At 40.1% G+C, this 16,992-nt stretch overlaps 2 protein-coding genes across 2 annotated transcripts in view; one reads left to right on the forward strand and one right to left on the reverse strand.

Annotated features, from left to right (window-relative positions):
• Positions 1 to 16,992, forward strand: part of RB1 (RB transcriptional corepressor 1) — a 77,530-nt gene that overhangs the window by 42,907 nt on the left and 17,631 nt on the right.
• LPAR6 (lysophosphatidic acid receptor 6) lies at positions 589 to 2,475 on the reverse strand. The gene is given in 2 exon segments (XM_085215865.1): positions 589 to 1,059; positions 1,062 to 2,475. Coding segments are annotated over 2 exon segments (924 nt in total). The 5' UTR covers positions 1,939 to 2,475; the 3' UTR covers positions 589 to 1,012.

Below are 16,992 nucleotides of genomic sequence, written 5' to 3' on the forward strand. Positions count from 1 at the left end.
GAGACGAGAAGAAAAACCAGTTTTTCTGACATGTTTCCAGAAGCCCTAAACTACCTGAAGATTTAATTTCTTTATGAGGACAAGGCTTGTGGAGGAAGAATATTTCTATCAGATAAGTGGAAGAACAGAACAGTCTTTCTTTCTAGTTTTGAAACAGAAACAGTAGTATAAAGCTGGATGTGTTGAGAATAAGTGTTATTGGGGTTAAAGTAGGCATGTTAATTTAGATAATGCGGGAAAAAGAGTGGTTTGTAGCTGTGCAGAAAAGGGATGTTAGTGGAGGGGAAGATACCTACTGTTTTTATGGGAACAGCAGTGGGTCCATAATTTACTGCTTATGGAAAGTGGAGGGCAAGTATGGGAGAAATTAAGATCTTGTAGCACGACGACTGAAGCTCCTCACAAACATAATGAGGGAGGAAGCTGCAGGGAGAAAAAGGGGTTAGGAGCGAGGGAGAGGGAAAGAGGAGATTCAGAAGCAGGCATGCCAGCTGAACTTACATGACCAATATGATCAGTAACTGGAGTCTGTAGTGTAAGCCAATCACTTTCGCCCCCCTGTCTTCAGTAACTTGGGAATTGATGTGATTGTTTTAAAAAAGCAGTTTTAATTTTGGAAAAAACAATATTTTCCATTTCTCTGACTTGACAAACCAGTCTTTGGACTTTCGTAACTGAGGCTGAAACCAAAAGGTTGTTGTTTTTTTTTTTTTTAATATAAAAACGAGTTAAAACAGACATCTGATAGAAATTCTTAAAATACTTTCTCTGTGTACTGTTAACACTTTTACAGTCTTATCATAAACATTTTCTAATATGAAGAAGTAACGTTTACAGATCAGAATATATTTTCACAGCTGAAGAAATGTGCAGGCTTCTAATTCCAGTTTAGTCCCAACAGTCTCCTAATACAGTTTATCTTGGAGAGTCACTATCAAATATTTTCATTTTTATGGTCTGAAAGCTGTGTTGCAGAAAGTTTTCTGACAGTGGCATTTCAGAGAACCTGTTATCACGTGTTCTGGTGAACCTGTTGTTTTTTATCGAATTTTGGATTGTATCTGAGGTGAAATAATACACTATAGGATCAAAACAGCAGTTTGAAACGGCGATGCACAGGGTGACAGGGTACATAGTCCTAACCGCAGTCACCACCGAGCAATTAATCCATGTCTGGGTTCTCATCAGAGAGTAAAGTATCAAGGTAATGTTATAAGGCACAAAACAGAAGCAGAATATCACCAAGTGGACAAAAATCATTTTGAGTACCTTTTTCTTGCTTAATTTATTCCGACTTAATGTAAGCGGTTTGTTCAAAGTCCGTAAGACCATGGTAGAACAGGTGACGTTCAAGATGAGGGGAATAAAAAAACCCACGATTTCAATGAAGATAACGATCCTGGACAGGTAGGTCTTCCAGGTGGACTCAGGGAAGTTTTCAAAGCACGTTCTTTGTTCTGTGTTGTTTTGGCGGTTTGTGGACTGGAAGAAGCTCGCCGGCGTGCTTCCTGCCAGCACCGTGATCCACACCGCCACACACACAATCCTGGCGTTCCTTTTGGTGCGAAGAGTCTTAGAGCGAAAAGGGTGCACTATCGCTAGGAAGCGATCCACGCTGATGCAGGTCAGGAACAGAATGCTCCCGTACATGTTGGTGTAGAACAGCGTGACGGAGATCTTGCACAGAACGTCTCCGAAGGGCCAGTTCCTTACCACGAAGTAATAAATCCTGAAGGGCAACGTAAACACGAACAGCAGATCCGATATTGCCAAATTCAGCATGTACGTCGTAGTCTCGTTCCGCACTTTCAATGTAAAAGTAAAAATGTAGATAGCAACGCAGTTGGCTATGAGGCCGAGAACAAATACCATGCTAAAGACACAGCCATATAAAGTGTATTTAAAGGAGTCCTCAGTGGAGCAGTTAGAGCTTACCATTATAATGGTATATCAGAAATACAAGCCTCAATTGCTGTGATGTGCAGCTTTCTCGGGTGTTTTCAGGGCAACGTTTAAAAACTTCCAGCACTGTTGCAGATGTGCTTCTGCTCCTCCTCAGAGCTTCAGAGAAGCACTGTGTGTGGTGGGGTTCATCTCCAGGAGCTCGCTCCTCTCTTCCCACCGCCGTTGTAATCATGCAGCACGTTGTTCGCAGCAGACCAGGTAAGCGCCAGGCTTGCTTACTTCCATCTTTCCTCCCTCGGTTCGGTGAAGAACTTTCCGCCTTATTCTGAGCTGCAGCTCATGTCGTCCAAGTGGAAGTAACCGGGTACGACGTGGGTTTCAGAAAGCCGTTTCCCGTGCTCGGCGAAGCGTGGGCGCTTCCATGTCTTTTCCCGCAGTCCTCTCTGCACAACGAGCTCTGCAGCCCGGCGGAGGGCTGACCCCGCCGCGGGCGGGAGGCAGAGCGGCTGCGAGGGCAGGGCGGCGCCGCGGCGTGTCGGCTCCTGCGGGAGGCGGGGAGGGAGGGAGGAAAGGAGGGGAGGGGGCAGGCAGAGCTCGCCCCATTCGTAGCGTGACACCACGGGGAGGAGAGGCCACGCCGGTCTCTGCCAACCCGGGGTCTGTGGTGGTACGGCTGCTAGGCGGTCGGTGTCCGCGCTGGGACTGCCGGCTCGCCCCGCTGTGAGGAGGCGTGTATCTGAGCGGCTCTCGCGCCTAAAGGTTAATCTGTTTCCTCGTTGGGGTTTCCTGTTACATGTGTGGCTGAAGCTAAGCTTACGCTCTTGGAAAGGCGTGTTTGCTTGTGATAACACGTTAATCACACCAAATCAGCTGAGGTGCTCTGTGTTGATCCCCCTGATAACACCAATATGTTCTTCATGAGGGACAAAGTAACACTGATAGCTAATTAATTTCACTTCATGATTTACACAGGGTGAGGCACAGGCATGGCAGACCTGGAATTGACCTTGGGACATCCCCCAAGCTGAGATGTGGGACAGTGAGAGATTGTAACCTGTGCTAGGAAACGTACAGAACCATTAGGATTGGAAAAGATTGCTAAAATCATCTAGTCTAACCACCAACCCATCCCAGCATGCCCACTAACTGCGTTCCTCAGTGCCACATCCACACGGTTCTGGGACACCTGCAGAGAGGGATGGTGACTCTACCATCTCCCTGGGCAGCCTGTGTCGCTGCCTCACTGCTCTCTCCAAGAAGAAACTTTTCCTAATATCTAACCTGAACTTGCCCTGGTTCAACTTGAGGCCATTCCCTCTTGTCCTTTAATTCAGCTCAATTAACTTGATTCCTCACAGGGGAAATTTTATCTCGTATCCCAAATTACTCCTAATCAGTAAGATGGTGCTTTTCACAAAGCATGTTTCAAATACTGCACTAAGCAGTTGGTTTTGATAATATAATGGGGCACTTATCATATGTGTCCAAAATATTCCCATTAGTCACCGATTAATGAAATGAAAGCTGTAACTAATGTTGTAACCAATTAAATTGTTAAGTAATACTTTTTTTTTTTTTTTTTTTTTTTAAAGCAGCTCTTATGCCTCCAGGGAAGGCAGGTAGGAGATGCATCTCCATTTAGATAGAGTTGTTTATTTAGCATCAGCGTGGACAGACACACTGACTTCTGGCATCAAACCCAGTATGTTTCAAAGTCTTCAAACAACAAACCTCTTCATATCTGGCTGGGTGGTGTGGCTCTTTGAGCACGATTTTAATCAGCAGTGCATAAGCAAAGCTCTGCTAGGCAGAAATTGTCCAATCTGTTGTAAAGGAGAGTAAGTAATTTTACCACGGGGTTTTGGCATGGTTTCTTAATGTGGGATATCCCAAACAAAATTCAGAAACACGTTAGAAAAAAAGGAGAGTTTGGCTTATTTCATTTCAGTTTTGCTTCTGTGAAACCTGCTCACCTTGATTTGGAGGTGAAGTTTCCTTCAGTGGGCCGTAATCACTAGAAACACATATATAAATATATTTAAATATTTCTGAACTGTAAAGCAGAGTAGTGAAAAGGCGAGTCTCTTGTTTATTTCACTGAATTTGTAGCTTAACATAAAGTTGCCTTTCCTGGCTTTCCCTTGCAAAAGCAGTTGTAATACGTGGTTAAATGTTGTTTCCTGACAGCCTCTTGGGGCTAAAGGGGATTTTTTTAGCTTTTTTTTTTTTTCTTTCTTATGCATCCTGCATTGGCTCTCAGGAGTAAGATTTCACATGGTAATGACCTTCCTTACACACCACACCTTTGCTGCTGGCAAACCTTCCTTTGGGGTGGGAAGGTGGGGGTAGGAGGGTGGGAAGGAGGAAACAGCTGCAGAGTGGGCCCTGGGGGCCGGGGGTTTTTTCCTGCAAAGGAAGTGATGCTGCTGCTGAAGGGAGATGCGTGTTTGAGTCTGCCTGCTTTTCCAAAGACAGGAATGTCGTAGGCTTATCCTTTGTTGCTAATGGTAGGTGAGCAAGGCTCCTTTTCCATCAACAGGAGAGGAAATGACGGGAGAGTGAGCATGGGCTTCTTGAAGCCAGGAGTTAATGTAATGCTAGAAATCATCTCTCACTTCAGCAGTGAGTGGATTTTGTAAGCTTCTTCAGTTGGATGTCCCTTAGCTCTCCTTACCAGAGTTTAGATATCCAAGCTGAGAGAGCACTCTTTGCACCCTTGAGTGATGTTGAATTTATATGGCAGATCTGTTCAGTGCTAGAACAGAAGGAAGAATCCTTGTAATCCTAGCAATTTGCAAGTAAAGCAGCTGGTAAGACCCTGCCAGGAGCAGCTGCTGCTTCAACTGCTGCATCTTTGTACCCCCAGATGTCCTAGAACTGAGTTTGCTCTCAGTTAGGACACAGAGGCAGGAGCCCTTAATTTCAAGAGTCCAGGTTGAGTTGCAAAGAAATGTTTCACTGAAATTAAAACAACTGTTTGAAGGCTTTCCAAACTTCTGGATTTTCTGACCAGTGTTGCATGTTCCTCTAGTGTTTTTCAGGTCTTCAGTGCTGGAATAATACAGAAATTGCAGGCAGTTGTGAATTTTGAACTTGTATATCGCATTGTTGCTTGTTATAAATGTTCTAACTTATTTTAGAGGAAAAGCAGCTTCAGCACTAATAACGCTATAATGAATTTAGAAGCACTGTAGTGCACTCTGCTAAACAGTTTGTCAGAGATGTGTGCAACACCACATGCAGCTCTATTACAGTGTAAAGAAACAAACATTCTAGTTGTAGAGACGTATTTGTAAGACAGCAGTCATTTGTTCCCACTTCAGTTCAGCAAGCTCATGCAAAAGAACTAGTGCTATTTGTTGCACTGAAGACAAACCATGGCAGGATGGTTTTGGTTTTTTTTTTCCCCCAAGTGTCACTTATTCATTTTCATAGGTAATGATGACTCCTGAAGTGTTTTTAGTCTATTTACTACAGTTCCTGTTTGAGTATGTGTACATGTACAGGAAGGGATTTTTAATGGTTGAGACGGGGAGCCAGGAAGTCTGTTTCTGGTTGTGTCAAAGATATTTTCTTCCAATCTTGGTAAAGTTTTCTGTGATGCGGTTCCTTCTGTCTATGTAAGAGCTAGTTCACTACTTCTTTGCAATGTGAGGCTATCTGAATTGTTAAAAAAAGCTGGAAATCCTTGGATGCAAAACCCTTTGTGAGATTGGGATAATTATAATGGCTAGCATGTCTACCATGTGGACAAAATGGCACCCACCAACTCCACTGAAGTGCTCACTGAACACTTCTGGAGACCAATCAGTGGATGTGAGCACAGTGAGGCAGTGGGTGGTACGTTTCAGCAGTGGGTCACTTCCACTGGAGCAGATTTTCATGAGCATGGCCTGCAGGTACTTGTTCATTGATGATGAAAAAGTATAGCTCGTGGTGGTGACTATGTTGAGAGAGCAAATTCTCAGCTCCAAAATACTCTATCAAAATGTTACTGTGCTTTTTGGATCTTTTGTCGTTTCCATGGAAATAGATAGGAGGCATTACTTTCAGAGCAACCTACACAAGCACACTGAAAATTGCCTTTTTCCTTAAAAGCAACAAACAAAACAACAACAGCAAAACCCAAGTGTAGCAGAAAAGTCTTAAAATGAGTGTTCCATGTTTTATGGTGAACAGACACCACAAAACTAGTTGTTACCTAGCCAGACTAATACTGGATGACTTATTGTTTTGCCAGTAAAAGACTCCTACATATCAGGAAATGTGCTAGCTTGATGCAAATGAAACTGCACACACCAGTAACAAGTAAAAGTTAAAAGAAAACTTAAATATTTTCCGCCAAAAGTGGACGTTTAGACTGACTTACCAGTTTTCTGGATTAGTTTTTGTTTCCCCGGATATGTTCTAATACATAGATGCCAAAAATCTTTCAAATATTGTTTAAAGGATAAAAAATAACAAAAGCTGAAGTATTTAGCGAAGTGTTTGTGAGTTTCTTACGTTCTTGTAGTTAAAATAATTTGTGTAATTGCTTAAAAAGGAAAAAAAGGAAGCTCAGAAAAAATAAGAGTTCTTCATTCCTGCACATCTGAAATGTTTCTCTCTTCTCTTTAGAATTGTTTGAATTTCCTTTATAGGAAGCACAACAGTTCCTTCCCTGCTCGCAAAAAGAGGAAACAATTTCTCTCCTTTTGTTTAAATTAAACTTGCTGGAGCCCTTTCCCCCCCGCTCCTTGTCTTCATGTAGAGGCAGTGTTTTGGGTGCAAATATAGATGTTCTGTTGGTGTCTCTATGCAAGTCAGGCTTGAAGGGTCAAGCTTGAAGGATTGATTTAGTTCTTTGTTCTTAAAAATATGTGCAATTAATGTGGAAATCTTACATTGAAAATGCCACTTTTAGTTGAGTTCTAAGATTGTGGGGTGGTGTATTCTGAAACACTTCTTTCTACAGTTGTTTTATGTCCATGTATGAATGAGCAGTTTCTTTGGATCACTTTAGCTATAAAAAATCTCTTCCCTGCTTTTTGCACTGTCTTTTATACCTAATATTTGAATGAAGAGTACAGAGAGCATGTTTTTATTAGGAATACTGTGTCAAAGCTTATATAGAATCATAGGATGGTTTGGGTTGGAAGGGACCTTTAAGATCATCTAATTCCAACTCCCCTGCTGTAGGCAGGGACACTTCCCACTGGAGTAGGTTGCTCAAAGCCCTGCCCAGCCTTGAGCTCTCCGTATATAATTTGAGAGGAAAATGAGCACAAGTTGATTGATACCACTTTTAAGTAACTAAGAGGCAAATAAGTATATTTTGCTGCTTTTCTCTCCAAGCTGAAAAGTCTCCTTTGAAGTAGAACTCAGAAGTGCTGCTGTTGGGACTGTGTTCAGGCATTGCAGTATCCATTAGCATAATGTAATCCTCAGTAAGACTTACAGGTCTACCTGAAGTTTATACTCTCATTTACAGAGGAAATTCTTGAGAGACTTATTAAGAATCTTTAAAATGCTACTAATTTGACTTTTTCTCTTCTTGTTTCATTTTCATTTTGCATAAAAGGAGCAGGATTCAGGGAAGAATTTCCTACAGTGATGGGAAAAAATGCAGAACTAGGTCCTGAAGTATGTCATAGAAGATACTTATTCTAGAATATTTTATTTCAGAAAATATATGTTTACAGCTTAGAGTTTATTCTTGGCATTCTTTGGTTTCTGTTGAGCATAGCAGTTTGGATGTTAGCTGAAAATACAAGGTTAATTTCAAGCAAGTTTGGAAATAATTCTTGTAGTAGCACTGATAGGAATATGCAGTGTCTAACAGTGAGAAGAGCTTTGTTATCTCAGAGTTCCAGTTACCTTAATTAACATGAAGCTTACCTAGAAGTATGTAAATGGCATAGTGGGATATGCAGATTGGTCGTTTGCATTATAAATACACGTGAACAGTTATAGCACTGTTTGAGGCCACTAAGATGACTGATAAAGATTTGCATAAAGGTTCTTGGTTTGCATTTTACGTGCAACTCATGGAAATCCTAGCAGAAGATTTTTTCTTACATTCTAGAATTATTTTGATGCTCCAAGTGATTCTTTTTTTAAGAATCACAGAATGGCCTGGGTTGGAAAGGACCTCAAGAATTCATGGATTTCCAACCCCCCTGCCACATGCAGGGCCATCAACCTCCCCATTTAATGCTAGACCAGGCTGCCCAGGGCCCCATCCAACCTGGTCTTGAACATCTCCAGGGACGGGGCATCCACAACCTCTCTGGGCAGCCTGTGCCAGCACCTCACCACTCTCTCTGTAAAGAACTTCCCCCTGACATCCAACCTAACTCTTCCCTCCCTAAGAAATTGATTATGAAAATGTCAGGAGGGAGCAAGCAGTAATTAGACAAAATATTTGTATATTTTTGATATATCACTTGTTATCTGGTGCATTTAAAATGATGCCCCGCACTTTTCTCTAATAAATGCAGCAACAGCAGGTAAGAAAAGCATCATTTACTTATTCCTCCCTTCCAGCTCAATTTTTACTGTTGGTTGATACGAACAGCAACTGTTTCTCTGGGTTATAGAATGCCAATTTTTAAGCCTCTTCTCCCTCTGTGTAGTCATGCTTGAAGGGAGAAATTACTTTGCATGAAGAATGAAATTGCCATTTCTATTACATATCTAATTGAATGAATCTGCTTGGCAAGAAGGGGAACTCTGAGAGGTGATAAAAAATGCTGCTTCTGCTGTGTGGTCTGGTGTTTTTTTCTGAGGCTGTATGGTATATGTAGGAGATGTTGTACAGCTGTTGGGGCAGTGACATTGTGAGCAGGCAGTTTTAAATGGGTATCCAGACACAGCTCAAGATGATGTCTGGAGCTGTGCTTTATAAATTAATTGAGGAGTACTTCTTCAGGTGTACTGCATTGTATTCACCTGTGAAGAGATGGTATGAAATTGTCCTTCAAAATACATTGGACATCAGACAATTCCATCGTAGAAGCAGAGCTGATAGGACAGTAGGTTAGTTGGCGGTTAGATAACATTAAATATTTTCAAGCTTTAAGTTTTCAGTTGAGTGGTTTTAAACAAATGAGCTAAAAAGTAAAGGATCACAAATATGAAAAGCTAAAAAGTGTACTGACGTGATTTAGAGGGAAAGAAAATGTTTCCATTAGGATAAGTGAGCAATCTTTGCAATATTATTTAGAATGGGTGGGAATAGGATGAAAGTAGTTTCTTAAATGTTGAGTAGGAAGAGGGATACCTTAATAAGAATGAAATACCTGGATTGTTTGCATTTTTAAAAAGTTTTTAATTAAAAGAAGGCATTTATCCAACCATTCTACAAACGCGATTGAAATATTTACTAGATCTAAAATTTCTCTCAATATATAAAAATAAATAAAATGGCTTTCTTTAAGATTGGTATATTCAGGCTCTACTTAAGTTTGTACTTTCTAAATCATAGTATTAGAAATTCAGAGTTTAAGCGAAACGGATAGAAATTTGCAAAATGTTCAATGACAGAAAATTCATATTCAAAATAATGCAGGTGTGGAAATGTGGCTTTTTCACAAAAGAACTAAAAACTCAGATGGCATAATTAAGAGAAGACGAGGAATTCTGATAAGGAGGTTGAAGGCTTTTCATTAATTATTTTGGAAACCATTCCAAACATACAGGATGAAATGGGGACAGACAGAATTTAGAGAAAGAAGGCTGTAATTTGTTTAGTTTCTAAGGTAATTACTTGTTATTTTTTTAGGTCTTTAGTCAAAGCTTGTGCTCAACATCTATTCCCATTCTTCTTTTTCCAGTACTGAGGTGGGCTGGTTCCATGTGAAGATAAGTGCTATTTATCCACATAGGTCTTTAAGATACATTTCACTTCCATGCCAAATTACTTGCAGCCACCACATCAAGTACTTGCAGCCTCCTGCAACTTTGACAAAGTAAAGCCTCTGCCTTTATATGAGAGGATTTTAACCTCTGCTTGTCAGAGAGCACACAAAGCCCAAAACCACATTCCTATTCTCATTCCTATACAGGACGGCATTATGAAGCTATTGAAAAAATTTACCATAGTCATTCATAGAGTTTGAAAAACAAAAACAAAAACAAAAAAAAACAAAAAAAACATGGAATTACTTTGGTTTCCTTCACAAAACAAGAATGTAAGAAGTTAGAAATAAACTTTCATAAGAGTTGTTCAAGCTGGTAAGCTAATTAAGCTGAGATAAATCCTGACATGAAAATGCTTGTCTGGGGAGAACTGCTGCCAAAAAGCAGATCTTGGACTTGATTAACGTGAAGAACTATTACTTTCTAAAAGTGTCAGTCAGCAAATAAACCTCTTTAAATTCTGCATCATAAGATAATTGTAAATGATTATGTAGCATGTCATTACTACTGGTAAACAGTCTTATAAATACTTCAGCTGACTTTATCCCTACAGTGGCTCTTTCCTTCCAGCCCAGTTTTCTAAAACTGCTGTGCTGAAACACAAATTCAGCACTTCATTCTTTTGTTGTTGTTGTTGTGTTGACCACTTGGGGCAGTTACTTTTCCAGCGTGTCAATCAGGCTGTACCTAGAAATTAGAAATAGCTGAGACAGGGGAGATTTAGGTTAGATATTACGAGGAAGTTTTTCATACAGAGGGTGGTGATGCACTGGAACAGGTTGCCCAAGGAGGTTGTGGATGCCCCATCCCTGGAGGCATTCAAGGCCAGGCTGGATGTGGCTCTGGGCAGCCTGGTCTGGTGCTTGGTGACCCTGCACATAGCAGGGGGCTTGAAAATGGATGATCATTGTGGCCATTCTGTGATTCTGTGATTCTATGAAATTAAGAACACAAATGTCAAAACTTCGTAGGAAGGACACAGGGCATGCGTCTCATGACTTTTTTTTTTTTAATTTTCTGCTGAAATCTTGGAAATAATGGAGTTGGACAATCCAAACCAACCAAAGCAGCATGATTTTAAAAAGGAGAAGCAATTTTTTTTCCATCAGATAAGCTTCTTCAGGGTTCTTAATCTTGAATGAAAAGACATCTTTCATGACGGAAATAAATAGATCATGTGAATATTTATTAGTAGACTTTCTGGAAGAGTTAAGCCATTCTGGGAGATAGATGTTGGGGTGGCCGTGTCAAAAGAGGGATGCTGGAGTCCCTCCGCCTGGCCTCAGTGATCTCTTCTGAGCACTGAGATCAGAAGCCTTCCTCTGTAGTTTCCAGTGAGCCATACATGTGGTATGGTTTAGGTTCCCCCACATACTTCTAGGTCATGAAAGTGGTCTACTGAATGAGGAAAATTACTTAGTTTAAAACTAATCCTAGCAAATACATTTGCAATACATGACCAATTTCCGTGGTCATATCAGTGCTCACGTCAAAGACTGCAAAGGTCATAGTGAGATCCAGCTGGTGGCTGGCAGTACATGCTGTCATGCATTCCAGTTGCTCCCTTTTCTGGGTTTTGTGATACTTTTTCAGCTGCTATCTGTGATGATTTGGCAGTGCACTGATAGAGATGGAAAAAATTAACTTCTGTCTACATGAATCCTGCTCTTCTGTGGTAAAAGCAGTAGTCTTGAAAGCTTCAAAACTTATCATTAGTTACCAGTCATATAAGTTTGTTTTTTTTTTTTTTAAAAAAGAAATAATTGGTTGATATGGGGACAAGGGATAAGAGTGTATTGGTACCTGTTATTTAGTGAAGACCACAGAGTTCCTACCTCTGTCTACAAATATTATTTTAACTGTATACTTCTTGAGCCCATTAGGTTTTTATGTTTCTTTGCACCAAACAGGGGAGGGTATGGTTTGTATGATTACATTGGTTTGTATAATTACAATGATTACATTGGATTAAACGTGAGCTGTTGCTCAAGGTAATCATCCTGCCCTCCCTTCAGTCCTGTTTTTTCCCTCTTAATTTATGTACACATGCAGTCTGTTGGTTGAGGAAAATGATTTGGTTTTAAACAAATCCCAACAAACACGTGATTGCTGTAGTTGTGGCTGTGCTTACAATCTTAAAGCAGAGGAGAGAGCTCAAGGTGCAGATGCTCAGGTGCCATTAGGGACGTACCAGTGCACACAATGCTGATTTAGTCCAACTGTGAAATTTCACAGTGTTGTGGTTGGATGTTCAACTTCAAGGCTTTCAAATTCTATTTGTGTTGACATTTGGCCTGAGATCAATTTAGTGTTGGCCACGTGAGGCTTAGAAGTGTCTGCTAAGCTCAAGAGTGAGTTCTCCATTTCTGATGTTGCAGCCTATAATTTATCTTAATGTAAATGGTTTGAGGTAGTGATACTACTAATAAAATAGAACCATGTATGCTTGATGAATTATTTCACGAAGGGCCATAAGTATGGGCAGTAACACGCTGCGCTTTGCTGTTTGAGATCAATAGGGATGTGATGCAGGATGACAGCCTAACAGTTGGCATTGAAGATTCTGCATGTCTTCTTACTTCACTGTTGTGGTTGCTTTGAGCCGACAGTCTTCACTACTGGCATCAGTTTCCATTTTCTTTGTCGTTTTAAGATCTACTGACTCACATCAACCAATTTAGATAGTTAGAAAACCACAAACAAACACGCCACAGGTACCTTGTGTAGCGTGCAGTTAAAACAGAAAGACAAAGAAGTTGGGTGCAGAGAGAGAAATTCAGGTTGAGGCTGTCAGTTGTATGTCTGACTTCAAGAATTCCTTCATTTGCACCCACATAGTTCACTGGAAGTTTGCAGTAACATCTGTCTGCTGCTTCTGCTCTGGCTGAATCACTGATGCACGTGCTTTAGATAGCTGTAGAAAATGCACAGTGGGTGACAAAAAAGGAGATGGTCAGTTATTGTTCAAAATAAGTTCAAAATATACAGAAATCTACTTTGTAGGACGAGTACTAGTTGATTCTTGCATCTGAATTGAGGTCCTCGTAGGAGATTTCCTTAAACGGCCATTTCCATGTAAGGCTTCTGCCTGCTGTTCTCACGCACTCGTGGGTGCATCTTGGACTGTAATATGTTGCAGATATGCTTTGGTTTCTACACTTGTTTTAGATTGTGACATTTATGTTTGCACTGATGAAGCGAAGCTGCTCGTAACAGATATGGCAGTAACTAAAAGCAGAAATAGGCATTTTCTATAGAATAAAAGCAAAAGCAGCAGAGTAAACCTGCATCCCAAAGAAAGTAATTCCTTTACATTTGACAACTGTTTCCACGTGTTATTTGTCTGTCTTCCTTTGAGAGAGAGAGAACAACACTGGAATGCACAGAATAACTTCATATATATATATTAAAAATATATGTATATATATGACTAAGAGTGAGTTGGTGTAAAAATGCTTCATTTCCTTACCAGAAGCATGTTGAAATTTGGGGGTTGACTTGTATTTTTAAGTATTCATTTCATTCCTGATTTTTTTTTTGAAGGAGAAAGCTTTCCCTTTTTTGAATACAATAGAGATTAGAGCTTTCACTTTCTAAATTCATGGAAATTTAAGGTAATCCTCTCTGAGTTCATTTTCATAGCAAAGTTTTTAAAATTTATGTATATATTTAAAAAGGTGAACCCTTTATGTCCTCTGGCCTGGGAGAGGTGAGTTTTATTCCACGTCTGCACAGCTGGAACACACAGAGCGTCAGTATTGAACTGCATGTTCCTGGTGGCAAATGGAAAATATGTGAAAGGTGGGATAAGGGGAAGTGGTGAAGCTGCAGTTACGGTTTGTCTTTCAAGTGCAAAATAATAAAGAGAAGCTGTAAAATTCAACAGACTTGGGATTGCGTCACTGTCTGTATAATGTGCAATCTTTACGCATTCTGGAGTTGGAGAACTAGAAGGAAATATTCTGGGGGGCTTCTGTAAGGCTGGTGAGGTGCTTTTCGTTGGGAAATGTATTTCCAAGCTATAAGCTTGCTGTGGGAATTAATTTCAATGAAATTTCTTCCCAAAGGGCTTTCCAAATAATAACAATAAAAATAATTAAAAATAATAAAAAAAAAAATCTTTAGAAGCTAATTTCATTTTCCTGAAATTTCAGGAAGTAAAACTTGAAGCAGAACACTTCAATCTTCTCAAAATAGGAATTGTAAAATGCAGTGATTTCATCAGAAACATTGAAACTTTGGGTTTTGCTCCATTTATAAACGACTGAAAATTTCTGACAATAAAAAAATTCAGAAAGCTTGAATATATGTATTGAAAAAAAAAAAAAGCATGTTGTTACTGAATAATGTGACATTTTTCATGTGGAAGCAGCCAGATGTTTATTATCATAGGATCATAGAATGGCCTGGGTTGAAAAGGGCCACAATGATCATCTCGTTTCAACCCCCCTGCCATGTGCAGGGTCGCCAACCAACAGACCAGGCTGCCCAGAGCCACATCCAGCCTGGCCTTGAATGCCCCCAGGGCTGTTCAGCTGTGAAATGGGAAATCTGCTATTGACATGTCAGAAAAAAATATGCTAACTTTGCCTTTTTGTAAAAGTTGGTTTTAAAGTTTGATTGTGATTAATATTGCTGCCCTCAGTCCCTGCAAAGTTATGCAAATCTGACTGTTTTAAGTGCAGGCTTTTGTGCTTCATAGGCATCAGCAGGGCTTATCTGTTGATCTAACTTGTGTTTGTCACAGCATTTCAGTGCTCAGACACATCTGTCCGCTAACATGTTTTTGCTAAAGTCACTTATCTTTACGTGGCGATTCCTGTAATTCAAAGAACTAAGAAAAAAAAAAAATAGCACTGTACATTATTTTTTAACTGCCTCAAAGAAGCTAAAAAATGAGAAGATTGACTACGTGGTGCTGTCACCTGACTGCTGCAGCTGTCTACATATCTGTTATTTGTTATTCAAATAATCCAGAATGGCAGCAAAATGGCAGTTTCCTCCAGCCGTTCTTTGTACCATCCATCAAACTGCCGAAGTGAATTAAAAAACATTCATTTTATATGAAGTAATAATTAACAATTGCATCACGTGATATCGAATAATCAAACGCTATATCTTTGGCCCTTGTATATACATGGAACAGCATTCAAGGGTTGCCCTTTATGGTGTAAATTAGAAAGGTAGTAATTTTCTGCACCATTTCCTACTAAATAGCTGAGGGGGAGATGTTCTGCCACCCATTTTTCCAGAGCCTGAGTTAGCCTACATTGATGAGTCTTCAGAAGCAAGTGTTGATGTGTGGCCATGAGGAAAGGCACTGAGTATCCTGTCTTACTTTATTTGCTGAAAAATAACCTGGGTTACATTTGGCAAGCGTTGGATTGAGCTTCTTGTATGTGTTACTTACATCCCAGCGACCAGTTTACTACATAGGTGCATTCTCTTGGATTTTACGTGTAGATTTTACCACATTTTTTTGCCCCTTTTTATGATTTTTGCCCTTCCTTTCCGGTTCAGCTGCATCTTACTACGTTACAAGTATATCAAAGCAGGTGTATTTTGCATTTTATTAAAGTTTCTTTCATGTTTCTGAGGATCTTTGGATAACTTTGTGGATTCTTTGGACTCCCATCATTTGTTGGTAATACTTGTATTTGGGTACATTTTTCTGTCTCGGATGTATGAAAAGCTAGTGTAGATAAACAAATTTTAAGATTGTTTCTGTTATGGATGTACAGATTTATAGCTCTTAGTTGAGGGAATCAGCCAATGCCATGGGTTGGTGAAATTGCTCTCATGAAGAAGAGGAGAAGTGAAACAACCAGAGGGAAGCCTGGGTGGCAAGGAGGCCAGCAAGCTCCATAATATTAGAATTAGCTTTACAGCATTAACTGTAAAACTTATGGAGAAAACAGCAGGAAAAATACTTAGTAAATAATAAAATACCAGGTTTATAAAATAGCTAAAAAGTGTGAAATGAGTGTAACATTAAAAAAAAATTAAAAAAAAATAGGGTCTTCTAGGTTTTTGTCCAGACAAGTTTGGAGGTGTCTTTTTGATTTTTCTGCTGTTCTGTGTCATAATGCCAAAATTGAATTTCTTATGCTCAGATTAGGAGGAATGTGTTTTTAATGAAGACTAATCAATCCTAGAATATTTTGGGTGGGAAGGACCCTTAAAAGTCAGTTAGTCCAACCAAGAATTCCTTTAATTTTGTTAATCTGACCTCCCGTGCACTGCTCTCTGTCTTTATGGTATTGCATCTTATCCGATGGTTACCCGATTGCTTCCAAGGCAGAAGTGTTCATCTGGAGGCATCTTGTTTGTTTTGTCATTGTGCTCCAACACCCGATGGGCTGTGGGCTGAGATAGCTGAGCTTTGCCTATTCCTTTGCCTATAATGGTGATCACAAAAGTAAAGGTTCAGACTAAAATCAAAACTCATCATAAGGGATGGGTTTATGCCCAAAATGTTGGTGTGCTTTACTGTAAGAATATTTTACTACAAATCTGTTTTTTCTTTCATTTTTATGTGTACTTTTTTTTCAGATGGAAATATTTTCCTAAAGTGACCATTAAATATGTTTTATACAATGGTATTCTTGCTTGTGTTGTAGCATTTCAATATGAAGCACAACACTGATGGTAGAATCATGCCATAGAATCATAGAATCACAAAACAGCCTGTGTTGAAAAGGACCACAATGATCATCTTGTTTCAACCCCGTGCTACGTGCAGGGTCACCAACCACCAGACCAGGCTGCCCAGAGCCACATCCAGCCTGGCCTTGAATGCCTCCAGGGATGGGGCATCCACAACCTCCTTGGGCAACCTGTTCCAGTGCGTCACCACCCTCTGTGTGAAAAACTTCTTCATAATATCTAACCTGAACCTCCCCTGTCTCAATTTGAAACCATTCCCCCTTGTCCTATCACTATCCACCCTCATAAACAGCCATTCCCCCTCCTGTTTATATGCTCCTTTCAAGTACTGGAAGGCCACAGTGAAGTCTCTCCGGATCCTTCTCTTCTCCAAGCTAAACAAACCCAGTTCCCTCAACCGTTCTTCATAGGAGAGGTGTTCCAGCCCTTAGAACCCCTTCTTGTTATCTTTCACATCCCTCACCATGTTCAGCTCCATCCGTGTCATAGCATGGATATCACACTGCTTTTGCAAATCCCAAT

The sequence above is a fragment of the Meleagris gallopavo genome, chromosome 1 (genome assembly GCF_905368555.1).
Source record: "Meleagris gallopavo chromosome 1, MGAL_WU_HG_1.1, whole genome shotgun sequence".
In the NCBI taxonomy this organism is placed as follows: domain Eukaryota; kingdom Metazoa; phylum Chordata; class Aves; order Galliformes; family Phasianidae; genus Meleagris; species Meleagris gallopavo.